The sequence below is a fragment of the Triticum dicoccoides genome, chromosome 7B, assembly GCF_002162155.2.
Source record: "Triticum dicoccoides isolate Atlit2015 ecotype Zavitan chromosome 7B, WEW_v2.0, whole genome shotgun sequence".
In the NCBI taxonomy this organism is placed as follows: domain Eukaryota; kingdom Viridiplantae; phylum Streptophyta; class Magnoliopsida; order Poales; family Poaceae; genus Triticum; species Triticum dicoccoides.
In genome coordinates this window covers 195,101,788-195,129,362 of record NC_041393.1, presented here as the reverse complement: position 1 = coordinate 195,129,362, position 27,575 = coordinate 195,101,788, and the positions used below count along the sequence as shown (strand labels likewise).

The 27,575-nt window shown below is 43.1% G+C and overlaps 1 protein-coding gene and 1 non-coding gene across 3 annotated transcripts; both read right to left on the bottom strand.

Annotated features, from left to right (window-relative positions):
• Positions 1-3,222: 3,222 nt before the first annotated feature.
• Positions 3,223-15,138, bottom strand: LOC119341613 (peroxisome biogenesis protein 5-like). 2 transcript variants are annotated; one of them, XM_037613482.1, is made up of 15 exons: positions 14,877-15,137; positions 14,025-14,150; positions 13,798-13,951; positions 13,517-13,710; positions 13,019-13,309; positions 12,067-12,186; positions 11,087-11,257; positions 10,242-10,411; positions 9,748-9,991; positions 7,189-7,273; positions 6,688-6,797; positions 6,237-6,461; positions 5,478-5,543; positions 3,742-3,836; positions 3,223-3,644 (listed from the first exon to the last, which is right to left on the bottom strand). In XM_037613482.1, exons 1-15 carry the CDS (start codon positions 14,991-14,993, stop codon positions 3,566-3,568), a joined length of 2,247 nt encoding a protein of 748 aa, XP_037469379.1. In that variant the 5' UTR covers positions 14,994-15,137; the 3' UTR covers positions 3,223-3,565. The 2 variants fall into 2 exon arrangements, with proteins under 2 accessions (XP_037469379.1, XP_037469380.1); XM_037613483.1 differs by lacking the exon at positions 11,087-11,257 and having other exon boundaries at positions 14,877-15,138.
• Positions 15,139-20,758: 5,620 nt separating this feature from the next.
• LOC119342342 lies at positions 20,759-20,865 on the bottom strand. Its single transcript, XR_005165543.1, has one exon. It is a non-coding gene; the product is annotated as a small nucleolar RNA R71 (small nucleolar RNA).
• Positions 20,866-27,575: the final 6,710 nt, after the last annotated feature.

Genomic DNA, 27,575 nt, shown 5'->3' with positions numbered 1-27,575 from the left:
AAATGCGTGCTCCCTGTTCGGTTTTTTCGTTCATTTTTTTCGCCTTGTTTTTTTGCAAAAAAAAGTTCATCAAAATCTATCAACATGAGATCTAGTTTTGAAGATCTCGATGCGAGAAATCCAACCATGAAAGCAGTTCGAGATTTAGATACACAGTTTAAGAGATAAAACATTTTGAATAAATGGATCTACAAAAAAAGGAAAAACTCCCAGGTTGCAACAAGTGGCGCACATGCAGCACGCCACTTGTCGCAACCTGGAAAGTTGGAGTAATCTTTGCAACGAGTACTCCTCAACTGGTGATTTCGGTACTAAAGGGTGTGTTTGGTTGCCCACAAAAACTCAACCAGACCCGTTGTATGTATCATCTTTTTGGTGTTGGGTTTTTTGGTTACATGAAAACATTGTTGCGTCTGTGTTCTTAAAGCATATCTGGGCGTGTATGGCTGGAAACGCTCAAGTCGTTCGTTTCCAAGGAGCCAGGACCGAGCGATGCTCTCAAGCCCACCTGGGTGGCTCTGGCAAGACATGTATGTACCTGGTTAGCAAGTATTTTCTTCTAAGCACCTCTTTAATCTCCTTCATCCCTTCTACACAACCATGCTACGATTCGTCATAAGTTGTACACAAAAAATATGCACCACCTCGATATGTGATTCCATTCAGGCGATCAGGTCGTAGTTTCGTTCACTCTATAGGTTGAATTTCGTGTTCGTATTTGAAGCTTTTCTGAACGACACACGGTCAACCTTTTGAAGTTTTCTTTGAGGAGTAGTTTCACCTTGCTGTTTGAGACGACTTTGGTGTTGTGTGTTTTTTGTTTCACTAATCATAGACGAGCAGCCCTCGCTCCTCCAAACACCGACGCGTCTGCTTGCGCCGCAGCCGGTGAGCTTCTTGGAAGCCGCGGTGAGGCACGCCAGGTAGTTTCTCGGCATGGGGTCGACTAGGAACGCAGGTGAACGTCCCGTTGTTGTCGGGCTGTAGGGACGTGAACCCCATCGGCACGGCGGCTCCGGGCAGCATGGCCAGGAGTGGCAGGAGGGCAAAGAAGAGGAGGGCGGCGAGGATGGCCATAGTGGTGAGCATGCAGGGGCGCCATGGACATGCATGACAGGCCCTCGTGCTGGCAGTGACAGTGGCAGTGAGCCGGTGAAGGAGGAGCCACCAGAGAACATTCTACTTTAACCTCTCTGTTCAGTGTAGGTGTTAACTACTAATCACGAAGCATTATGCAACCAAACATCGGGTAAAAAATGCTTCCACGATGCAGGCAACCTATACATAGGTGACCAGTCAACATGCAAACATCGTATTTTGAATTGTATCTCCTCAACCAGGCTCTACCCAACCTGGCCCTTTTTTCATGCAACCTCTAAAAAAGATGCAGGTAACTAAATGCACCCAAAGTTTCCTGCTGCGGCTGGCCACGCTCGGGGTCATTTTCTGCGTTTAGGCACGGCCGCACGTGATATAAATTTGCATCTAGTGTGTTATTTTGGTCTGACCTAAAATGGGACCATAAAAATATACTTTTGCATCACCTGTTTGAACTTGGTTATTTGGCCACGGTGATGCATAAAACTGTTTTTACAGCAAATTGCTCTATTTTGCATCACCCGCTGAAGATGCTCTAAGCTCTAAGCGATCAATCAAGCAAGAAGAGATACTAAAAAAATATGGAGCTCCTCGGTGCACGTACGCTTATGCTCAGGAGTACATAATTAGCACTAAACTATTGATATGCATGGGTACGCCTCATCCTGCGGCGGATAGCCGTTTGGTGCCATGCATGGACGGCTTGGTAGGCTTGTCGTCCAAAAATCATCTGCAGAATGTCGTCTCCATAGCAGTGCTCTAAAAAAATCATATACAGACGGTACGGACATCCGTTGCATTGGACACTGGTTTGCTCAGCACAGTACTGAAGTACACGAAAACTGCAATCACCATTATCTTATTGTCATATAGCCCATCATCCTTTAAAACATCGACAAGTTTGAGAGGGCCTTCCTGTGGTCTGGGTCAGATAAGACAACCGGGGCAAAATGCAAGGTCAATTGGGACATTGTCAGTCGGTCGCTTGCGTATGGTGAGCTTGGAGTCCTCAACACCAATAAGTTTGCGCGGGCTTTGAGACTGCGGTGGCCTTGGTATGAATGGAAGGAGCCAACAAAATTGTGGGTTGGAAGAGATAACCCGTGTGATGAGAAAGATCTCAACTTCTTCTATGCTAGCACCACAATCAAGGTCGGGAATGGGACGAAGACACCCTTCTGGGAATCCCCTTGGCTTCTTGACGCAAGCCCAAGGACATTGCTCCTCTCATCTACGAGTCTTCATCGCGGAAACATTGGAAGGTACGGGGGGCCCTCAAGGAAAACGCGTGGATCCTCAAAATCAGGCCACCTTCGGTTGTTTTCATCGAACATGTAACACAATTCTTCACCCTTTGGATGCTTCTGCATGAGGTGCATCTTGATGAGCTTGCTAAGGACGACATAGTATGGAAACACTCGAACTCTAGACATTACTCTGCGGCCTCTGCTTACATGGCACAATTTTTGGGTTTGATCCTCTCCCCATGGACCAAATGGTTTGGAAGCCTTGGGCCCCACCGAAGGTCAAGTTCTTTGCTTGGCTCACACTGCAAGATAGAATTTGGACCGCCGACAGACTGGCTAAGCGGGGTTGGCTAAATTGTGGCCCTTGCCCCTTGTGCAGGGGAGTGCAAGAATGTGAAACACATCTATTTTTCATATGCTGCTTCACGTTGAAGCTTTGGAATTTGGTTATTCAGAAATTTCTCATACACGACATGGACACGTCGGCGTGGAGCTCCTTCGACTCAGTCAAGACATGGTTGACGAGCACGAGCGCCGTGGGCACCACCAACCAAAAAGCGAAGGCCTCGATTACCATGCTTGTGTCATGGGTCATTTGGAATGAGAGAAACGCAAGAGTGTTCCGGCATAAGAGCACGCCTCCGCCAACTCTACTCAACACCATTATCGACGAGGCAAACCTTTGGATCACCACCATCATCGACAAGGCAAACCTTTGGATCACCACAGGGCAAAGTTAGGGTCTTTTTTATTGCGAGAATAATTGTCATGCCGTATTCTGAGTGTGTGTTGTAACAAACTCTTCTCTTCTTATTTAATATATGACGCAAATCTTTTGCCTCCGTTTCAAAAAAAAAATCTTATTGTGCATCACAAGAACTGAAGAACATGTTCCATTCAACAACCGCCTTTTTATTCATTTGTACCTCCTTTATACAGAATTACATGTTCTATCCCCCGGTTGCAATCATTGTTTCTGCCATGGGATTTTACATCTACAAATTGGCTGGTAATCTGGCTTTCTATACATTCAACATCTCGGCAAACAGAAGATCAATTAGCTTACAGCAAACAGAAAAATACAGTAACACAATGACCGCCAATTTGTGTTTGTTTCTCCTTCGCATTCCAGAATATGCAGCCACGGAAACCATCCCATTTTGCTAGTTTCCTTCTACCCTTTCATCGTGGAGACCTCCTAATGTCTAGAATGTTTGGACTCAGAGGGGAAACTCTTTCTGAAGGACATCAAGGTTGCGGGAATCACATGCAGCAATCATATCACTGCGTGAAGCGTTACTGGTTGGAAAGGGGAAAAGGTGTTAGTAAGGTAAAATCATCATATAAAAAACTGTCCATGTTCACATGTAGATAAAAGGAAGTGTATCCGACATACCCAAGTGAAATTCTCAAGTACTGCCAGGCATTGTCTGCTTTTGGATTCATGGAAACCGCCCTTACATAGTACCGAATGGAATCCTCGTACAGACCCTGCATAGAGAGCAGCTTAGAAATCAACCATGCAACAGGGGTTATATGTGAAAAACTGTTATCTATTATCATAATGAATTCCTGTGCTGAGTTGTCACACCATTGGATAAAGATAGATTTCAGTGTTCATCGTTAGTAAGTTTTTTTTTTCGAAACGAAGGCAAAAGATTTGCCTCATCTATTAAATAAGCAGAAGAGAGTTATCCAGTTAATTAATGGAAAAGCGGGCTAAAATCGTCACAAACCGCCGAGCGGCACACATGCTACCCCACGCCTCAACAAAGAGGGCCTCGTCAAGATACACTCTGGCATCATCGTCATCACTTCTCGGCGTCATTGCCCTCCCTAATCTCCGAGCAAGCGACTCCGACTTCGCTGAAGATGAACATCAACCGAACCCTCACCATAGAGGCCATGTGGAACACAAAAAGACCTATGCCAAACTCAGCCACCTGCATCAACGGCAGCACAGCTCCGACTCTGATGGAGAGCTCCGAAGGAGAACAATGCAAGGTTGGTGCCCCGAAAGACCACGGCCTGTCATTGTCGCCACACGGCCCCGCCACCACAGCTCCGACTTCACCGCAACAAGGCAACCCGAGGTAATCCCACGAACACGGCGGAGAAGAACCGACTACCTCAACCATTGCCTTGCATCCGACTTCGTACGCCTCCGCTATCGTTGCCATAGAAGCCTCGACGCCGACACCGACGCCTTCCACTGGTCCCACTTGCCGATGCTCGGCTCCAAAGACGAAGCCCTCGAGAGGGAAAACAACGCTAAGGCGTCGACAACGTCCGATCACACAGGATCTAGGGTTTTCCAGCCGGATCCATGCGGTAGGGGTGTGGCAGCACAGCAGCGATGCCTTCAAGAAGGTCTACGACGCCCGCAGCCGCCGCCATCGCCAGTTACATGCCCAAGGCCGAGACAGGGTCTTCACCCAAGCTCCCAACACACCCAACCCGCATCCGTGTCGGCAAGTCCACCAAGCACCACCACCACCACCACCAACGAACCAACCCGCCGACGAAAAGGTCGTCGCCATCGCCGCTCCGCGCGTCGCAAAGACCACCAATGGCCAATCACCAGCGCCAGCTGCCGGATCCATTGACGACCGAGAACAGAGCCACCGGACACAGCACAACCACCACATCCTAGCACAACCACCACATCCTGTCAAGCACCATGCCAACAAGGAACGGAGGTGCACCGCCCGAGGCCACGAGGAGGTGCACCGCCCGAGGCCACGAACCACCATGGTTCCCGGTCGTGGCTCTACATTAGGGTCCGTCGACGACCGGATCCGCCATCCCCACACGACAAGGCCAGTAAATGAGTAGTTCACATTATAACCGTCTGCGCTTAATCACATTATTCACTAGGTGACATTCATTGTACAAAAAGTGCCCAAAATTTTTATAGTATTGAGAGAGCATGATAACAAGACAACCATTTCAATAATAAAAGTGAAAGAACATAAACTCACTTATGTAATGATGACAAGCATGTTAGTGGGCCAGTGGAGTAACGTTAACTCAATATAAGGTTTCTTATCTCGCATCACAGGGTATTTGCGAAAAATGCAATTATACAGTCAACAACATGATTGAGCGATCATTGTGCCATACAAGAATTACCTGGTTGGCATAGCTAATTCCCATATTAGCCCATGCACGGACGTAGTTGGGCTTCAAATCTAGAGCCTGAAATAACAAGCAACATTTGGGGTTACTTCCAAGCACTTTTTAGCATACCACAATCAACATCCAAAGTAATAAGCCAAAGACCTGGGGTACTCTTTAGTATACCCGTATTTTCTGAAATGCACACTAAGATGGTTTTCATCAGTCATCCACTTTATAGTTTATACTAAAAAAATAAGTGAAGGATGCAAATAAACATGTATTTGTAGGATTGGACACCAAATCAATGGGATTACACTGCATCACAAATAATTTGATTATATCTCATCTGATATACTGTGATGCAAGAAGCCTACACGCAGCAGCAAACACAATCTTGGTGTCAATCACACAGAAACTTATCCACATTCCACAGAGAGGGATTTAGCTGCCCCAATCCCAATGTTTGTGATATGCGACATTACTTTCCATACGCCAATCAGTCCATTAGTTGATCATTTCAGTTTTTTTAGCTCCAACATGTATAGAAACGCTTTATTTTTAAACTATTTTTGTCAGACAATAATCATACTGCTAGCTTTTGCAGTTTGCACTGGAAATACAACTGCCAGAGCATTCCTTAAAAAGGAATAGCCAGAGTCTGTGATAAAGACAAAGTGCTATACTTCTTGAACCAAGCATATAAATACACTTAAAAACAGAACGAAGCTTTCACCAAAGTTGAAGTTCAAGCACGTTCCAAAAAATAATTACCTGCTGGTATGCCAGTACGGCATCAGCACTCTGGATGCTGTTTGCTTGGGTCGCACCGAGCTTGTTCCAGAGAGAATAGTCTTGTGGTTTCAGCTGTAGTGCCGTCTTAAATGAAGCTATAGCTTTATCATATTCTCTTGATAAGTTGTACAAGACACCCAGAACTATGTGGACATCAGCATCCTCAGGCGACATCTGAGCAGCTTCATTAAACAATCTAACAACCTGGTGAGAGGTAGGTCGTTTAGTATCCTAAACTAATAACTTTTAGTAAGATCAGAAAACAGATTGTACAGACACATGATTACAGTTAATAATATCTCACAGAAAGGTACAATAAACTGAGACAGTTATACAGAATACCATTTGGAAGCTGCAGATGGAAAGGTTTAACAAGTTAAAATTGTTCGTTTGGTACACCATCATTATGAATTACATATCCCTCACTTACATCTGGACCATATGGTGAATCAGTTTGGTGGGGAGCGGCGAGAGCTCCATACTTTGGATGATTCTGAAGCCATCTCGAAAGATATCTTAATGCTTCTCCCTGTTCCAACTCTGCAGTAATCGTATAAAATAAATAGATCCTCTCATGATGGTATACACAAATATTTAAGTATAAAAACCGAAAGTCGGCCTATTTCGACAAATTTCCTACTTTAACAGAATTTCAAAATATATTAGAACATGTTATGAGCACAACTATTGCAGCATTATTAGTTTATTACACACTGGGGAGGAGGAGAGGCTTGGAGCATTGGGAAGTTTTTCCAACTGTAAATGAAAATTGAAAAACCTGGAGGATGGCTTAGTTTTTACAATTGAAACTAGCTTGCACAATGCAGATACCTGTTAACTTCCAATCCTACCTTCTACCACTTCATTTCTTATAAGAGCAACTCCAGCAGATTAAGCAGGTCACTGAAATGCTCACATAAATAACACTCACCGTTTGTGTGACTGACACCAAGAGCAAGAAGAACTTCCAAGTTGGTAGGATTGGCCTCCTGGGCACGCAGCATTGCAGCTATGGCCTGAAAGCAAAGAAATTATTAATAATAGCAGACTCTTTTAGCAAAGAAGAAGCATGGAGCCCATCCCATAGATCCCAAGATTCTTAGAACTAACATTTTTTATTTGTTTTGTATATATGAATACCTAATTCTTGTGAGGTAAACTACATTAGAGAATGGTTCACATCATTAGTCACGAGAATTAGCATATTGCTTTGGCCTTTCAGACTAGATAAAACAATATTCCTTGAAGATGATCTAAACTCGGTCATGAACAAACATGATGCATCCAATACATCCAATACTTGGTATAGGGATGAAAACGGAGCGGAATCTTTGTGTCTGATCCACAGAAAAACAGAAACGGAAAAAAATGTGAAAATGGAAATCTTGCACAACAGAATTTCTTAGACAGAAAGGGAAACAAAAACGGTACAACATTTTTTGGCAGAACAGCCACGAAAACGAAATATCTGTTTCCATAAATACGGAAACTTCCGTTATTACCATGGCTGTGTGTGGCGGACAACAGTGAACAGCACACATGCAATGTGTGGGCCAACCGGAATGCAAATACAACCTTAACCTAATCCCCTGTCCCTAATTGACAAAGGACAGAGCAGGCGAGCACGCCGCCGTGGCGCCATCCAATCATCCCGAGCCCACACGCTGCCACCCATCCATCTTTGCTGCGTTGCCATGCAACCAGAGCGCCTCCACCACCATCATCTGTCGCGGGGCCACTGCCCTCCTCGGTTGACGTCGATGCCTTATGCCAATAGGGGTGGAAACGGATCGGATAGTACCCTTCCCACTTCCGTTTTCATATTTCAAAAACAAATATGAATGCTGAATATGAGTACGGAGAGGATGTTACTCGAATATAGATATGGATCAGGTGTTTTTGCAATTCAGAACCGATACAAATATCTTATAATTTAGTGACATATGTTAGGTAAAAGAAATAAGTCAACAATTATATGACCTAAGATAATCGACTCGCAGCATACAATAAATCAATGACAGACCAGTAGACAGAGAAACACTGTTGAAGTATATGGGGAATGCCCAACCTTCTCCATCAGTTCGACTTTTGGAGAAACTGGTTGGTGCATGAAGCATGGTATGCTATCAGAGACAGAGGTCTCGAGTTCGAGTCCTGGCTAGTGTGATTGTTTTCTACAATTGCTGCTCGCTCCCTTCCACGTTTGAGGCACGCAGCAAGACTGATAAAGACTGCACACGAGTGGGGGTGTTGGTATATGCGGAATGCCCAACCTTCTCCATCAGTTTGGATTTTTGGAGCAACTGGTTGGTGCGTGAAACCTAATACATACTACTATAATGCATAATAGTTTCTAAGTTCGATCATACAAAAAATAAGTAAGATTCGACGACTTTTTAGGCTTTTAGAGTATCTCCAATAGGTGCCCTATAATAAGGCACCAAATTATGGTTGGAGCAAAATTTGCAACACCTAAAAGTGCTTTTTACAACACCAAAAACCTCCTTCCCAGTGCTTTTTTACAACACCAAAATTGTGTGGTCCCGAGTGGCCCCCCTGGTGTTGCAAAATTTGCAACACTTGGTGTAGGTCTTGTATATTTGGAGTAAAACTTTTTGCATATATATGGCACCTATTGGATCAGCGTTTTTGGCCCCTCGTGATGTAAAAAGTGATCCTGCACTATTTTAGGGCACGTATTGGAGATGCTCTTATGTTGGATACTCCCACCGTTTTTTTTACTCTGCGTATAAAATTTGTTTGAAGTCGAACTACGTAAAGTTTGACCAAATTTATCTTAAAAATATCAACATTTACATACAAAAGTTCTATAGTATGAAAATTAATTTCATGATGCATCTAATGATATTGATTCCATATTGTGAATATTGATATTTTTTCTTATATAGTTGGTCAAACTTTACAAAGTTTGAATTTAGACAAATCATATATGCAGACTAAAAAGAAACGGAGGGAGTACTTAGCATATAGGGCTAGAATTGCTTAAATTGGCTAACATGTTTTTTTTCCGGATACGGATATATCCAGTTTCATATCCACATTTGTTTCAAAATCCCATACAACATTTGTATTTGTAAAAAGAATCCAGATATTTTCCACATCCATTTTCATTTTAGTTCGGATGCCAATGTTGACTTGCAATATAGGGGGTTTTCTCGAATATGGATATCGGATATTTCAATTTTTTTACCGCCACATTCCACCCTTCTACGCCGGTAAACCTCTCTGATGCCTACGTACGCGCCACGCCTGGATAGTTCAAGGGTTCTTTTTGCTCCAGCGAATGTGCCGTATTCGCTCCATACCTCTGCCCAGGGTATCTGTATTTGTTTCTGTTCCCACTAAAAAAATATGAAAACAAATGTGACATCACTCAATTCCGGCTGTTTCCGCTCCATTTTTCATCCCTAACTCGCCATATGAACATCAGAACATCACAGCATCCAAAATTAACGAGGGGCACAAATACCTGCTGGTCATCATCATTTTCAGCATGTGTTACTCCAAGCAACCTCCAACCTTCAGCATTATCAGGGTTCTTTAAAACTTCAGCCTCCAGAGCAAGAGCAGCTTCACTTAAGAGGCCCTTCCGAAAGAGCTCCTGCCCTTCCTGCATTGGATTAGGATGACCAACATATGGGTTCATCTCGGAAAAAACATAAACCCCTCGAGAAGCGCCAGAACTTTTGGAAGCTGACAGTTGGTTCTGAAACCTACAAACAATGTACAATGATATTTAATGGTAAGCTGCAATTGCTATGCGTAAGGGGCTTCTGTAAAACAGAGCATAACCAACCAATGGTAAAAACAAATGACTTCTCAATGAATATTAACCAAGCTCTAGGTTCTTTTAGTAATCTGACACAGAAATTGGTCAGGTAACATATCAAGAAAGAAGCAACAGAGGTTAGCTCAACCTTAATACTATTAGCAAAGACACAGAAACAAGAGACTTGTACTTACTCATCTGCCCATGGATCAGCAGAGCTCTCACCAAAAGCTCCTCCACTGAACTCCTCTGTCCAATCATCCATATTCAATTTGGAGAACTCATCGACCCACTTCTCTTTGAGCCCACTCTGATTCTGTTCACTAGAGAACTCACTAACCCAATTATCGGCCCCTTGTGAAAGCTGTAGAACAAGTATTAGTGAGGCAAAATTATCAGTGCCCAGCAGATGTAAGTGTGAAAGAAGGGACATCAATGTACTATTCCTAAATAGCTACAACCCACTACCTATTTTTCCTACACATGCAAGCATGCCACATGAGCAAGTCCTGCCATGCAAGTCATAAATTACATGTTTTTCGCATTACTCTATGCATGCAGGGCTGCCACATCATCAATTTGTGCATGTTAGTTATAAGTTATTTTTCAATGGATTTTATATTGACAGTATATGCTTTGGGCGATTGCAGCATACCGACGTATTTCATCCTTCACATTTTTTGTTAGAAATGATATTCTGTTAACTGGAATTCATTTTTTATTCTCTTTTTATATGCTTCATGTTTTTCACCTTTTTAAGCTTACATTTGCTTTCCATTAGTTTTATATGTTTTTTAAGCAACTATTTATGCATAATCCAACAAGATTCCTGTAGCAATGCTTGGGGCATCATCTAGTGTTGCTAAATGACGATACCATTATTACACCACTGTTCCTTTTTTTACATTGCCTGGAAAAACTAGAACCCCGTTTGACCATGGAATGCATTAATTTACATACATCCAGCTCTCAGGTGAAAACTAAACCCCATTTAGCACACCATACAATCATTTAAATGCATCCAGCTCTCTGGTATTACCTCTTCATGCACAAACTGATCTGCCCAAGAATTTGCATTAGCATTATGCTGTGTTTGAAATTCATCAGCCCAGCCATTGGATTGGGATGCTGAACCTTGTTTTACTTGGTTATCTTCTATAATAAGTTCACCACGGCTCATCTTTGAAACAAACTGGAAGAATTTAGAATTCTTCCAAAAAGGAAAAGAAAGTGTCATCAGGTGCTTAAGACAGGACGATCATAATGATGATCCTATATATAGTACTCCCTCCGTAAAGAAATAAAAGAGCGTTTAGATCACTAATGATCTAAACGCTCTTATATTTCTTTACGGAGTATAATATAAGGTTGCAAGCAATACAGTTGATTAACTTAATGTAAATAAACAATATTATTACTGGTGAAAGATACAGGCTTAAGAAAGAGTCCTCATGATCCAACATCCACAAAATTTGTGTCTGAACCATGAAATGTAATAGGCGGTATCCGTAGAATATCTGGCAGAACATATATAATAAATAAATAGGATTTCATATCACCCCAATTGCCACTGAAAAATAGTGTTTTTGACATAAACAGAAATATTGGACACGTGTGTGGTATAACACGATATATCAATAGTGTGTCGTACGCCAATAAGAAGAAACAATACAACACTCATTTACAATATGTTAGTTCATTTCTGCATATCCAATAGAGGTTCTTCTCTATCAGTTTGGAAAGCAAGATCCTATTTAGGAGGTTTGATCTGACTTTTGGAGGATTCATTGAGATACTTTAGGCCTGTTGGACCTAATCTAGAACATTAAGGTTTAGCCTAACATATCAAGATGCAAATGCAATCACATCAATCGCAGAGATAACATGAGTAGGATATTTCCTTATGAAGAAGAAAAATAAATTATGATGAATTGTTGTTCAAGCAAATTTTCACTGTAGTGGGTAAAAACAATGTGCAAGCTAATAGAGTTACATGTACAACCAGGCCATCATAAATACCTGGAACTTTGGGTCATTGTTACTTGATAATGTTTCTGCAAGCATACGGGATTGCTGCATAGCTGCGAGATTCGCCATGTTCGCTCCTCCCATCTGACCCATGGCCATCTGAGACTGATGCTGAGACAACATAAAGTACATAGCATAATTTAAGCCATGTATCCCACAAATGAACATGCTCGTGCAGAAGGAAACTAAATTATGACGAGTATGCAGATTTCCATACAAATTACAAGGCTTTATTTATTTTTTTACTTTATAAGCCAACTAAAACTAGTTAATATTTAAGAGATATATTGAAAGGATGTGATCCTTTATCAGCTCATGTTCTAGAATAACTACATATAGTAAAAGTAAGAATTCTATGTTTACATAAGACTGTCTAAAATACACACACATACATATACAAAGAATATCTTAAACTATATTTCTAAATACAGCATACAATTACTCATAGATACCATAATATCTCGCTCAATGGATAGGGTAGAGAAACTATCAGATTACAACTGGGTAATGGCATACCAAACCAAACACACATATCCTTCTCAAACAAACTTTCTTATTGGATTGTGTTTCCTGTTGGATATTAGGTATTTACTCACGAAAATGGAAAACATAATTTTCTAATGTTTACGAGAAAATTCCAGTAGAAACAGAACAAACTCAAGAATACTGCAGCGCATGTACAGATACAAATAAAATCCAGAATTGCATTTGGATACACAGATAGCCAGATATCATCATTTATTGGGCAATCAGATTATCCAGATAAAACGGTAACAATTGCAACATAGTTATACTGGCCTAGAAGCTAAACAGTATCTTCAGCATGGCTGAACTTGGCTCTAGGATGCATTGTCTGCTCATATGGTAAGTATAAACAATGAAAAAACATGCTTCGCAATTGATGGTTGTGAAAATGTCAAACAGGCTTTTAGAAGGCTCTGACCTGTTCAAACTCAGAGGCCCATCCATTGGGACCATATTGCTGCTCAAAAGAGTGCGCCCAACCCTCAGGGTTATTATTCTGCTTGCCAAACTCAGTGATCCAACCCTCAGGGTTATTGTTTTGCTTGCCGAACTCACTAATCCAATTATTTGCAGCATTGTGCATTGGGCCAGATCTCAAAGCACTTTGGGACTGATTCCAGTACTCCTCCATCTCTGGGTACGGCCCATGCAGGGGATTTTTCATTCGATGACTATTGTCAATATCAAGAGAATGCAGCAGTGTATTCACCTGATATACGGATAAAAGTGTTACATTCATGAATGTTCTTCTAGTAAACATTCATCAACGAAACATAGGCAGCACATGGAACTTTGAATGTCAAGCAAGTCAACAGGAAACTACTGAGCTAAGCTAATGGAGAAAGGACAGAAATAAGTGTTGTGAGCAAAGTTGTATGGTCAATGGCAATTCCAGTCACAAATGAGAAAAGTTAACCTGTGCTTGTATATATTCTTCAGGTTGATCGGCCAAAATATGGCGTGCCATTATGCAGCTGCGATCACGTATACATTGTTTGTCGGCTTCGGACAAACCAAGAGCTGGTACTGGGACAGGTTGAAATGGCACACCAGCTCGGCCACTTGAAAGAAAAGAATGCAGAACACCAGATAAGACCCTTTGTGGCGGACCTGGAACAGAAGTTAGGAGTCATTGCAATGTGAGGTTAATAGACAAGCATTCACAGTACACAGAAATTCTAAGACACAGAAATCTACCATCCAAGGCCGGTCCCAAGGTAGGGCCTGCATTGTTATAAATTTGCCCAAACTCTGCAAAGTTTGCTTCTGGCCCTCCAAATGCAGAATGCCCCGGAGGGCGAAAAGATTCAACCCAATCATTAGCAGGACCCCCACGCATGAAGTCGGCACCCTGCAAGTGTTCAACAACAGTTAGGAGTGGCCAAACGGGACACAAAAAGACAGTTTTGGAGAATCACCATTACCCGTGCAAATGGCCGTTGATCTTGCTTGAACTCATTCTCAGAGCCAGGGACAGTAGACAGTGGAGCTGTGCTATAATCAGACGTAGTTGGAACATTAACTGAGGCTCCAGGAAGTCCCTTTAGTGACTGCACAAAAGAAAATGCTATAACCAATATTTTCTTGGACTTCAGCTATAATCTTTCAATGCATTTAGATGTTAAACATCCCGTATTTCCAACTTAATCCGCACAAATTCTTATAAAGGAACATGGAAGCTGGTAGGAGACAAAAAAATATGTCTTCACATATACCTCATGACTGATATGTTCAGAATAAGGTCAATCAGAGATTCTCAGATAAGTTAATTAACAGAGTAAACTTAAACTGGTGAAATGAGTGTGCTAAAGGTTAGAATCCTAGCACGATGAGCTCTTTTAATCCTTTACTCCTTTTTTAACAAGATAACAGAATAGGAATAGAGAAGCCTGCCGATATTATAGCGAACTTGGTAGCTTATAATTTACGAAGCACTGACTCAAGTATCTCGCCCAGCACTTTAGAGCATGGTTTCGGAGTAAAGGTAAAAGGGAACAGATACGGAACCATGAACCAGTAATAGTTCTGGCCCATCTAGTCAGTCTAAATCAATACACCAAGCAATCAGAGACATGCGACAGCACAACCCACGAATCAACAATATTCTTCAGCGCTTCAAGACCGCACGGGATGTAGCACTAGCTTCGCGCAACAGAAGTAGCATATGAGCACGAAAAACCTAAAGGGCGCCAATTGATCCAGGCTACCGCAGATGCAGAGGGCAAGCCCTTAAGCTCGAGAGTCTTAGCCGACGGGGCGACGGGCTTAGGGTTTACCTCCGCCTTGTTGGACTGGCCGAGGAGGGTATTGGCAAGGGCGCCGAATGGGTTGGAGGAGGATGCCCCATCCGGGGCGCAGTTGTTCTGGCCGGTGATGAGGTGGCGCGTCCCCATGTCCGCCGAAGGCCCCCGCCGGCACCGGAAGGAGGCGCTGGCGCTGCTCCGATCGCCGGCGGCGAGAGGCGTTCAGCCCGAGGAGATGGGGAGGGAGAGGGAGGGAGGAGTCGTGCTGCGGCGCGGTGGCTTGGCGGGCCTGGGGAGGAGTAAGCTGTTGTGGACCCGATAAGGCCAGGACACGTGAGAGATTTTTTTTTTCTGTGTAGAGTACGTATGGGTGGTTGGAAACTTTTTTTTTCGTTCACACACGAGAAAAACAGGGAACTATTTTTTTTCCTTTAAAAAATTCCATTCCAAATTGCAGGTTGGTTGAAGACTTGAAGTCTTTCCTATTTTAGTCCAAACATTCGCGTTCCAGTGTGAAAACAGGAAACGTTTTTCTCTCTTAAAAAAATCAAATTTCAAGTTGGTTGAAGACTTTGAAGTCTTCCTATTTTAGTCGGTGTGAAAACGCTGGAATTCTCCCAATTTTGCTCTTGCAAATTTCTCGCACTTTTCTGCGAAGTGCTTAGGAATTTCTTTGTGCAAAATGCTCCATGCGAGGTTGAACGATCAACGTTAAAGGTCGGCGCAGAAGGGCTCGGACCGGACGGGCGAGAGGTTGTCGACGGAGCAACTGGCCATGGTGGAGAAGAACGACCTCGTTGTACAAGTCAATGGCATCGGCACCGCGGAGAAGGAGGAGATCAGGACGCCAAGAGCGAATCAGGGTAAATTAACCGCCTACGTGGCAATGCACAATCATCACTAAAACCAAAAAAAAATGGATGGGGTGATTTATGCCACAAATTTGCTTAAATTACGTAAAAATGTGGGGAAAACTGTTAAATGGGTTATTTCTGTCACAAACATGAAACTAGAGGTAAAAATGCAATTCACTATTTCTACTATGTTAAAATGTCTAGCTTTAAGGGCATCTCCAATGACAGATCCCTACAGCGGACATGATATTTGTCCGTGGACTGATCCGGATGGTTTTTAGAGATGGGATACAAGTCGGTCATCCAACATATATCTCAATTTTTTGTTTCTATTACCTTAACTTGATAAGAAAAAGAAAATAGTTTGATAAAAGCACCTGACAACCTTCACTGAATCACAGGAAGTTTTAGCAACCTCCCGCCAAAGCTAGTAATGTTTGGCTAGCAACCTTCCACCGTTGAAGCACTTGAAGCTTTAAATAGTTTAGCAACCTTTCAACGAAGTTAGCGCTAGTCACGGTGTGATTAGTGGCTTCCGCGCCCGTAGTAGGATTCCACCAAACGCCAAGCTAATTATCTTTCGGACAAAGAGGAGAGAGGTACGAAAGGTACGAGGTGGCTTTTGATTGGCCGGGCCGGTGTCCAGACTTCCGCAAAGCTTTCCTTGTTTGCTTTCGGTTTGCGGGATTTCGAACAGATGGATTGGTCTGTGGGCATATGTGAGACGACGTTAAATGGCAAAGTGCGTGCAGACAGCTCGGTCCAAACACTTGTGGGCGATTTGAGAGTCCGATTTGGAGATGCCCTAAAGCCATTCTCAATTTCACCATGAAACATGGCATATAGTATTTTTAGTTTTTTACACCTTCGCCACAAGTTAGCTTCAAAATCTTGCATGGCAACCATTTCCTCCCATGTAAGAGCATCTATAGTCAGGCGCCTCAAACCCCCCTCAAACGACCGGGCAGACGGCCCGATCACTGACCGATCAAAAAAAAGCAATCTAGACGGACGCTCAAGCCGGCCTCAATCGCCCAGGCTGACCGACAACTCTCATATCCAACCCAAATCTGAGGCGGGCATGGGGAGGCCCAGGCGCGCCCACCACGTTGAACTAACATGCGGGTCCCCCAAGAAAACACTTTGAAACCCAGCGGTCTGAAGCTCGTCTCCTCTGATGGACCGATGGTGTCGCATGTTGGCACTCCGGCGGACTGCACAAGGCCCCTAGCCCTACTTTTTCAGGCGGACGCCGACACTGAAACTCTACCCGTCCACATTTCCTCTCCTCCCTTCCGTCACCGCCACTTTCCAATCGTCGTCCACCTCCACATTTTCACTCGTCGGCTGCCACCACAATCAGGTATCTATGCCACCACGCCGACGGGTTAGGAGCTACCCTTATCTAACGTTGGAGCGCCGACTGCAGCTCCTTGAGCAGATCCAGGCAAGGCGTGAAGCCCAGATCGCTGCAGGGCTACCTCCGGACGTGGTGGGTCATGAGGAGGAGGAGGCGGAGCAGGAGGAGGACAAGGACGACGCCGGTGACATGGATCTGCATGCAATCTTCGATTCCCTTTAGTCGGAGGCGAAGGCAGAGGCCAACCATTGTATCATCCAGGCGAAGCAGGAAGCGGACGCCGACAACATGCTTGCCTATATGGATGAGGAGGAGGAGCCGGAGCCCTCCTACACGCCCATCACCCGGCGCCCAACACGGATATCGTGGACATCTTCAACAAAGCAACGTAGTTGGGCTAGTGTGATTTGCGTAGTGCGTAGGATTTATTTTGCATGCTTTGTATGGATCTAAGAGCATCTCTAACAGATTTGGTACACCCACGCTCCGCAAAAATAGTTTATGGGGGCATGTAAACTTTTTTGCGGTACCGCGAGCCCTCCGGCGCGAAAACAGATCCCGGGCTCGCGGTATCGGAAATAAAATCATAGGACAAATATTGACAAGTTTATCATCACTAGTTCATATCTAGTTCATCATCATATATATACATCACTAGTTCATCATCATACTAGTCCATCACATCCAAAAACATGCGCAACATACGAGGTATCAAGTTTAGCCTTACAAATGTGCGATCGAACAAAAACAAAAGATGCTCAAATGACATAGAGAAATCAAGCAACATCATCATTGTTGCGAAGAACGTCGCCGCCACCACCGCCCATAGCACCTCCATTGCCATCATCCACATTGCCCGGAGAGTGAGCACCACCATCCTCAAGAACTTGAGCCGAAGAATGAGCACTGGTGGAGTCGCCATGAATGGGGAGGTCGTGGCTGGCCGGAGGCGGAGGAGGAGCCCGGCCTCTTGATGTGATCGCCTTCTTCCTCAGGGCCTTCGCCCCGCGCACCCACCGGGCCGGTGGAGGCGGTCTTCCTCCTCCCGCCCGCAACCTTGACCGAAGGAACTGGAGCGGGGCCTGATACGTCTCCAACGTATCTATAATTTTTGATTGTTCCATGCTATTATATTACTTTTTTTGGATGTTTATGGGCTTTACTTTACACTTTTATATTATTTTTGGGACTAACCTACTAACCGGAGGCCCAACCCGTATTGATGTTTTTTTGCCTATTTCAGTGTTTCGAAGAAAAGGAATATCAAACGGGGTCCAAACAGAATGAAACCTTCGGGGCGATCTTTTTGGAACAAACGTGATCCAGGGGACTTGGAGTGCAAGTCAAGAAGCAATCGAGGAGGCCACGAGGGTGGAGGGCGTGTCCCCCCCTACTGGGCGCGCCCCCTATCTCGTGGGCCCCTCGGGCATCCACCGGCCTACTTCTTCCTCCTATATATACCCACGTACCCCGAGAACATCAGAGGCGACCACGAAAAACTATTTCCACCACCGTAACCTTCTGTATCCGCGAGATCCCGTCTTGGAGCCTTCGCCGACGCTCCGCCAGAGGGGGAATCGACCACGGAGGGCTTCTACATCAATACCATAGCCTCTCCGATGAGTTGTGAGTAGTTTACCACAGACCTTCGGGTCCATAGTTATTAGCTAGATGGCTTCTTCTCTCTTTTTGGATCTCAATACCATGTTGATAGCACATTTATGCATATAGTATTTTTAGCCTTTTTGAGTCACAAATTAAACATATGATCTCAGTAATCACTCATAAAGTATGCATTCTTATTGAAATATTCTTATTATGATATTTTTACAACACTTCTTCATATTTTGCAGAACCGGTGCGTTTAGGAACCCAAACTTCTTCGAAAGTGGTTTCTACACTTAATCAGGGATCAACTTGGAGAAGGATTCAACTCTGGAGGGGGCAAACTGAAAAGTGCTAGAAGAGGTCTTGCGCATCCTGTCAGACAGAGTGAAGGGAGGGGCTGATGGTGTGCATGAGAAGGGGCTGGTCTGCGCGACCGATCAGACGCCCGTCTAATCCCACGCGCGACTGAACCACAAAGAGGAGGAGTGGGGGGTCGAAGGAAAAAGAACCAGGGGGCTGACTGCTCTCGCTCTCCACGCTGCTCACCTACCACCAGATCGAACGAGAGGAACACCAGATCGAAGGAGGGAGAAAAGGGGATCGAGGGAAGCGAGAAGGAGAACCAGATCGAATCCACTGATCCTCTCCAACGACTTCTCGGTGTTCTGCTGCGAGGCTTCTCCATCCTGACCGACTGCTGCTGCTCGTCTCCAACACCTACGCTCGTGCCGCTCTGCTCCAACATCGACGCCCGCACCGCTCTACTTCAACTCCGACGACCGCCGCTGCGGCATCTCCTGCGGGGCGCCGGACACCAGGTGGTTCTCTGCTTCAGGTGGTCGGCTGACCTCCCGCGAAGGCCACCATGATTCCTCCCCAAGGCCGGGCCCTCCGCTGCTGATCTTCACCAAGTCCTCTTCACCACGCTGCAGCTCAACCCCAAGGATCCTCTTCTGCTACTCTTCTTCGCCTGCAACTTCTACAACTTTGAATCGAGGATCATCAAGACCCATAGGCTCTGGACCTCTCTCTTCTCCTGTTACTGTTTTCTGAATATATGCACTGTTGGATCTGAATATTGCTCTGTTTCCTATGTACCCTTGCTGAAATCTCATATATTCTTGCTGGATGGTTGTGACACTTGCTGAATATTAAGTTAGTAGTTATTCTCCTGTGAGCTGATGTCACTTTAATTGATTGCATGAGTGTGTGTGATGTCTGAACCATTTACCTTTGCTGCATATTATTTTTGTTTTACCTTGCTCTAGTAATTGCTTGTTGTCACTACTGTTTGATTCATCTGTCCGGTTGTTCTGAATGTTTCGAGTGTGTGCTTCGAAGTTCTAGATCCCTGTGGAGAACACGACATCCGTAGTTTGGGCGTAAAAACCCCGCTATATTACAAATCATCATTTTGGCGCCGTTGTCGGGGATCTAAATTTCATTAGCACATTAGTAGAAGCAGATCAGAATTTATTTTAGGTCGATTACGTAGTATTGCTAGCAACTAACCATTTCCTAACATTGTCTGCAGTTTTGAGAAAACTAGCATGTGTCAATTTCAGGAACTTTACAGGAAATTGTCTTATGCTTCAACCTGAACATTCACTAGAGCCATTTGATCCAGAAATTGAAAGGACTTTATTGAGAAGAAGAAGAGAGAATCATACACGGTTTCAAGTTGCTGAAACTTTGGAAGATCAAGAAGAAGAAAAGATGTCTGATCCAGTACCTTTGCTCTGGGACTTGTGGATCCCAAGAGATCATGGGATACCAGGAGAAATGGTGCAACCAATTATTCAGGCGAACAATTTTGAATTGAAGCCTGCTCTGATTAACATGGTACAACAGTCCATATTTGGTGGAACAGCTTTAGAAGACCCACATGAGCATATAAGGACTTTCTTGGAGTATTGTAACACCCTCAAGCAAAATGGAGTTTCACCGAGTGCTATTAGATTATCACTATTTCCATTTTCCTTGAGAGATGGAGCAAGAGTATGGCTTCACTCATTGCCTGAACATCTGAAGGATACTTGGGAGACTTTATTGCAGACATTTCTTGAGAGATACTTTCCACCAACAAAGCTGCTGAATACAGGGACAAGTTAACAAGGTTCACTCAATATGATGGAGAGAGTTTGTATGACGCATGGCAAAGATTCAACTCTTTAATCAGAATGTGTCCTCATCATGGTTTAGAAAGATGGCTGGTGCTACAAACCTTTTACAAAGGACTGTCTACTCAGACTAGAGCTTTTGTCGATTCTGCTGTTGGAGGAGGAATCATGAACAAAACCCTTGATGAAGCATTTGCATTAATTGAAAGTATGGCGTCTCATCATTTCCAATGGTCAAGTGAAAGAGCAATAGCACCACCACATCCTGGTGTGTACAATGTGTCTGCAAATGATAGCATGGCGGCTCAGATTGACATCTTAAACAAGAAGATGGATAGTATCATGTCAAATTGCATCGGTACATCTGTAGCTTCAGTAAGTGTGCCTCAAATGTGTGATGTATGTGGCCAAGCAGGTCATCCTTCAACAGAATGTACCTTCTATTCAGCAATTGGATCATCGGTTTCAGAAGTAAGTTATGCCCAAAGTCAAGGTCCATTCTCAAACAGCTGCAATCCTTCTTGGAGGAATCATCCAAACTTGTCGTACAAGAACAATCAGTCATATGCAAGTGGATCGACAATACAAGGAAATCGACCACCAAATCATCCAAGTCAATTTCAAGTGCCGAGGCAGAATGAACAACAAAATGTTCAGTCAAATGGAATGGAGGAAATCATGAAAATGCAGTTGGAATTGATGAGCAAGATGACAAATGAAGTTAATGGCTTAAAGGATACTGTTAAGATGCTTGTGAGCAAAATGGATAGTATGGTGGGAGAAAATGAAGCAAGGCTGCCTGCGCAACCAATTCCAAACCCGAAAGCTCACTGTGGGGCAATATCTTCAGTTGATGCAGTGACTACAAGGAGTGGAGTTATGTCAGGACCATTACTACCTACTCCGAAGACATATGTCCCTCCTGCTATGAGGCCAAGTTCATCCGGAACTCCACCTTCAACATCATCAGAGAAACTAAAGGAGAAAGAAGTTGATAACCGAATTGAAACTAAAGTCGAATTTCCTGGTTTTCAAACAAGAGTTGAGCCTTTTCTAGAGGAAGCAATAACAACCAACAACATTCCTTTTCCTGAGCGGTTCAACAAATCCAAAGATGACAAGCAATTTGCCAAATTCTTGGAAACTATGAAGGGAGTTCAGATTACCATTCCTATTCTTGAAGCTGTCCTGCATGTTCCAATGTATGCCAAATATTTCAAGGAATTGCTAACAAAGAAAAGAAGCATGTCTGAGCCAGAAGTAGTGACTTTATCAAAGGAATGCAGTGCGATAATTCAGAATTCCATGCCTGAAAAATTGGATGATCCAGGAAGCTTTTGTGTTCCATGTGTGATTGGAAACAAAACTTACAGTGCTCTGTGTGATTTGGGCTCAAGTGTTAGTGTGTTACCACATTCAGTTAGCAAAAGGATGATCTTGGGAGAATTAAATCCAACAGCCATAACTCTTCAGTTAGCTGACAGAACATATAGGAAACCTGTTGGAATTCTTGAGGAGTTCTAATCAAAGTTGGGAAGTTTGCTTATCCGGTTGACTTTGTAGTGCTAGATATGGAGGACAAAAGTGAGGCTGTGATCCTTGGAAGACCATTTTTGGCCACAGCTGGTGCACTTATTGATGTCCAAGAAGCTAAATTGAGCCTGAGGTTTGGAAATGAAAAGGTGGAGTTTGACATGAAGCATGCAACACATGTTCCGCAAGAAGAAAAGCGCTGCTACAAAATTGATACAGTACAGAAATGTGTGGAAGAAGGCTATGAAGAGAGGTATGGAAGTAATTGTTGTGAAGTAGTTGAGGAGGACAATAGTGAAATCAGATATGAAGAAATCAGACCTGTTAGCATATTGGAAAGCAGTACAAGGCCACTAGAGAAGATGCAACCAAGGCAAATTGAAATGAAACAACTTCCAGAAAGTTTGAAATATGCATTCTTAGATAATGACAATCAGTGGCCAATTATCGTGAATAGGGAGTTGACGGAAAGGCAAATAAAAGGGCTTCAAGCAGTTTTGCAAAAGTACAAGGATGTTATTGGATATTCAATTGATGATATGAAAGGGATAAATCCTACTGTCTGCTCTCATAGGATTTACTTGAAAGAAAGCAGTGTACCAATTAGAGAAAGTCAAAGAAGATTAAATCCCCATTTGCAAGAAGTTGTTAAAAAGGAGATTCTTAAATTGCTCTCTGCCGATATCATATACCCAATTTCGGACAGCGAGTGGGTGAGTCCCATTCACATGGTGCCCAAGAAAGGAGGAATAACTATCATTGAAAATGAACAAGGGCAAACGATTCCTAGTAGGACTGTCATAGGGTGGAGAATGGTCAATGATTTCAGAAAGTTAAATGAAGTGACGAGGAAGGACCATTTTCCTTTACCTTTCATTGACCAAATGCTGGAAAGGCTTGCTGGGCATGAATATTTCTGCTGCTTAGATGGGTATTCAGGATTCTTGCAAATCCCAATTCATCCAGATGATCAAGATAAAACAACTTTCACTTGCCCATACGGAACATTTGCTTACAAAAGACTAGCCTATGGACTTTGTAATGCACCCCCAACATTTCAAAGGTTTATGCTCTCTATATTCTCTGATATGATAGGAATCAAAGTGGAGGTGTTCATATATGATATTACAGTCGTTGGGAAAAGTTATGAGGATTGCTTGAATAATTTGGCAGCAGTTCTTCAGAGGTGTTCAGAACACAATCTAGTCTTAAACTGGGAGAAGTGTCAGTTTCTTGTAAAGGAAGGAATTATTTTGGGACATTTGGTATCTGAAAGAGGAATTGAGGTTGATCAAGCAAAAGTTGAAGTAATATCAAAACTTCCACCACCTGTAAATGTGAAGGGAGTAAGGAGCTTTTTGGGACATGCTGGGTTCTATAGAAGATTCATAAAGGATTTCTCCAAGATAGCCAAACCCCTCACTAATCTCCTAAACAATGATGTTAAGTTCAACTTTGATGCAGAATGTGAAAAATCCTTCAACTTGCTCAAGGAAGCATTGGTCACTGCTCCAGTAGTGCAACCCCCTGACTGGGATTACCATTTGAGATAATGTGTGACGCAAGTGACTTTGCTGTGGGTGCAGTACTGGGACAAAGAAAAGGAAAAGATTTGCATGCAATATACTATGCTAGCAAAACTCTTGATGGTGCTCAAGCTAATTACACAACCACAGAAAAGGAGTTGTTGGCAGTAGTGTATGCCTTTGACAAATTCAGGCAATATCTTGTAGGGTCTCATTGTGTAGTTTACACAGACCACGCTGCAATTAGATATCTACTCAGCAAGAAAGAAGCCAAGCCAAGGTTAATTAGATGGATACTCTTGCTTCAAGAATTTGATGTGGAAATCAAGGACAAGAAAGGAGCTGAAAATGTTGTGGCAGATCACTTGTCGAGGTTGCAAAACAATGCAGTAGACTCCTTACCTATCAATGATGTTTTACCAGGGAGCAATCTTCTGCAAGTGACTAGTATACAAAACTATACACCATGGTATGCAGATATAGTTAATTATCTGGTCTGTAACAAAGTCCCTACAGATTTTGGGTATCAAAAGAAGAAGAAATTCTTATCAGATATGAAGCACTTCTTTTGGGATGAACCTTACTTATTCAAACATTGTGTTGATGGCATTGTTCGAAGATGCTTGCCGGAAGGTGAAGCTAAAAGTGTGATCTATCATTGCCATTCATCCCCTTATGGAGGTCATGCAAGTACTAGGAAGACTCAAGCGAAAATTTTGCAAGCGGGATTTTACTGGCCAACTTTATTCAAGGATGTACATTCCTATATTGAAGCTTGTGATCCTTGTCAGAGAACTGGAAAGATTTCAAAAAGGCATGAGATGCCTCAAAAAGGAATTCTTGAAGTAGAGCTCTTTGATGTATGGGGAATTGATTATGTTGGACCCTTGCCATCATCAAAAGGGTACAAATACATATTGGTGGCAGTGGACTATGTGTCAAAATGGGTTGAGGCTGTACCAACCGTCAATGCTGATTCCAAGTCAGTTTGCAATTTGTTCAAGCAAGTGATCTTTCCAAGATTTGGTGTGCCACGGATTGTTATCAGTGATGGAGGAACACATTTCAACAATTCCCAACTAGAATCTCTCTTAGCAAAATATGGAGTTCATAATCACAGAATTACAACTCCATATCACCCGCAAGCAAATGGGCAAGTGGAGTTGTCTAATAGAGAAATAAAGGCCATTCTCGAGAAGGTAGTATCAAAGTCAAGGTCTGACTGGGTACTGAAATTACCAGACACACTATGGGCATATAGGACAGCCTATAAAACACCAATAGGAATGTCACCATTCAGGTTAATATATGGAAAAGCATGCCATCTACCCGTTGAACTTGAACACAAAGCTCAATGGGCACTAAGGAAACTCAATATGGACCTTGATGCAGCAGGAAAATATAGAAAACTTCAACTCTGTGAAATGGAAGAACTGAGAGCTGACTCTTACGAGAGTGCAAGAATTTACAAAGAAAAGACCAAGATCTGGCATGACAAGCATATATTGAGGAAAGAATTTCATCTTGGACAGTTGGTATTGGTCTATGATACTAGGTTTCATTTATTTCCTGGTAAATTCAAGTCAAGATGGTATGGCCCTTGCAAGGTGAAGAAGATTCTGCAAAATGGTGCTATTCAAGTGCAAAGTACTTCTGGAGGTCTCTTCCTTGTAAACGGTCAAAGACTGAAGCCCTACATCCCTGGAGATCCACTTCTTATTTTTGAAGATGAGAATGCAAGCGAAGATCAAGACCCAGAGGAGTAAATTCAAGAAGGCGAGGGGACCCAAGAGGTGTCAATCCCTGCAGGACCCTGACCTCACTGACGAGACATGGTCGAGCTAAAGACCTAAAACAAGCGCTTTTTAGGAGGCAACCTGAATCTTTAATAAGTTATTTTCCTTATTTAGTTTTCATAGAATTTTTTTTGTGTTTATGCCTTTCTTTTTCAGCAAATAAAGGCGAGGGGAGCACAAACAGGGAACACAAACAGAGAAGAGTGGAGAGAAGAAAGTAGGAGAGATGAGTATACAAATACCAGGTGATTCTGTTCCACTTGAAGCAACCTTTAGAAAATTTAATACGAGAACTGGCATTTAATTGCATTGGAACTCTTTTTTTCTGCATTGTGACACGTTACTCCTCACTGCAAAGTAGGATTCACTCCAAGAAGATTGTTGATTCTCTTAATACTAAAACTATGCAGATGCATTCTTCTTATGGTAAATTGTGATAATGAATACTTTATACCCCCGTGTAAATGTCCAATGGGAATGCCTTGAGTATAAGTGAAACTTACTGATGAATTGATGTGCTGTGTCTGACTGTCCCAAGTTAAGCTAAGTAGCTGGTGGCACTTAAGTAGTAACTATGATCTCTGGATCTGTAGTCTGTGAAAAACAGTGCCATTAGCTATGGATTCCTCTTTCAATTATTCCTGTTTTACTTAAGCTAAGTAATTTTCAAATAACTAAAAAAAATAATTATAATAATTTAAGTCCGATCGACCTACAATAGCATGTCATGTTCTCGGGATCGGTGGCTTGTAAAATCTGGTAGATTGGACTGTAAAAACAAATTATATAAAAAATGCTATTATTGTCGAACCAGGTGTATACCATGTTCTCGGGATCGGTGGTATGTTCCTTTGGGGAGATAATAACAAAAAAAATATACTAATAATTTGTCGAACCAGGTGTATACCATGTTCTCGGGATCGGTGGTATGTTCCTTTGGGGAGATAATAAAAAAATATACTAATAATTTGGTCGAGCCAGGTGTATACCATGTTCTCGGGATCGGTGGTATGTTCCTTTGGTGAGACTGATATAATTTCATCACTTGTTCTTTAATTTCAATAAGTAACTTGTTTTTCTAATTGATTTTGGGGTCCCAGCTTATCTCAGGGCTGAAGACAGAGCCAGCTCTTGATTATTAGGATGCACTTTGACTCAAGGCCATTGACACGGAACATTTATAGTGTGTTATAAATTATTGCTTATCACAATTTAGCTTCAGTAGAGTACACTTGCTTAGTTCCAGTATTGTCGGAATTACTATCTATCGGAAAGTGCATCTTTACTAGGCAGTGTGAGTTGTGTCACCATCATTTTTTTCCTTTGCTTGAGGACAAGCAAAAATTTGAGTGTGGGGGAAATTGATAGCACATTTATGCATATAGTATTTTTAGCCTTTTTGAGTCACAAATTAAACATATGATCTCAGTAATCACTCATAAAGTATGCATTCTTATTGAAATATTCTTATTATGATATTTTTACAACACTTCTTCATATTTTGCAGAACCGGTGCGTTTAGGCACCCAAACTTCTTCAAAAGTGGTTTCCACACTTAATCAGGGATCAACTTGGAGAAGGATTCAGCTCTGGAGGGGGCAAACTGAAAAGTGCTAGAAGAGGTCTTGCGCATCCTGTCAGACAGAGTGAAGGGAGGGGCTGATGGCGTGCGTGAGAAGGGGCTGGTCTGCGCGACCGATCATACGCTCGTCTGATCCCACGCGCGACTGAACCACAAAGAGGAGGAGTGGGGGGGGGGTCGAAGGAAAAAGAACCAGGGGGCTGACTGCTCTCGCTCTCCACGCTGCTCACCTAAGGAAAAAGAACCAGGGGGCTGACTGCTCTCGCTCTCCACGCTGCTCACCTACCACCAGATCGAACGAGAGGAACACCAGTCGAAGGAGGGAGAAAAGGGGATCGAGGGAAGCGAACCAG

What these genes read in the sequence shown, in the direction of transcription:
- LOC119341613 (XM_037613482.1), bottom strand. Translation starts at nt 14,993, where the DNA reads ATGGGGACGCGCCACCTCATCACCGGCCAGAACAACTGCGCCCCGGAT. An exon ending in TGGTGTCAGTCACACAAACG is followed by an intron (nt 6,798 to 7,188) that starts GTGAGTGTTATT and finishes CGATTACTGCAG; the next exon opens with AGTTGGAACAGGGAGAAGCA. An exon ending in CCGTACTGGCATACCAGCAG is followed by an intron (nt 5,544 to 6,236) that starts GTAATTATTTTT and finishes TTGTTATTTCAG; the next exon opens with GCTCTAGATTTGAAGCCCAA.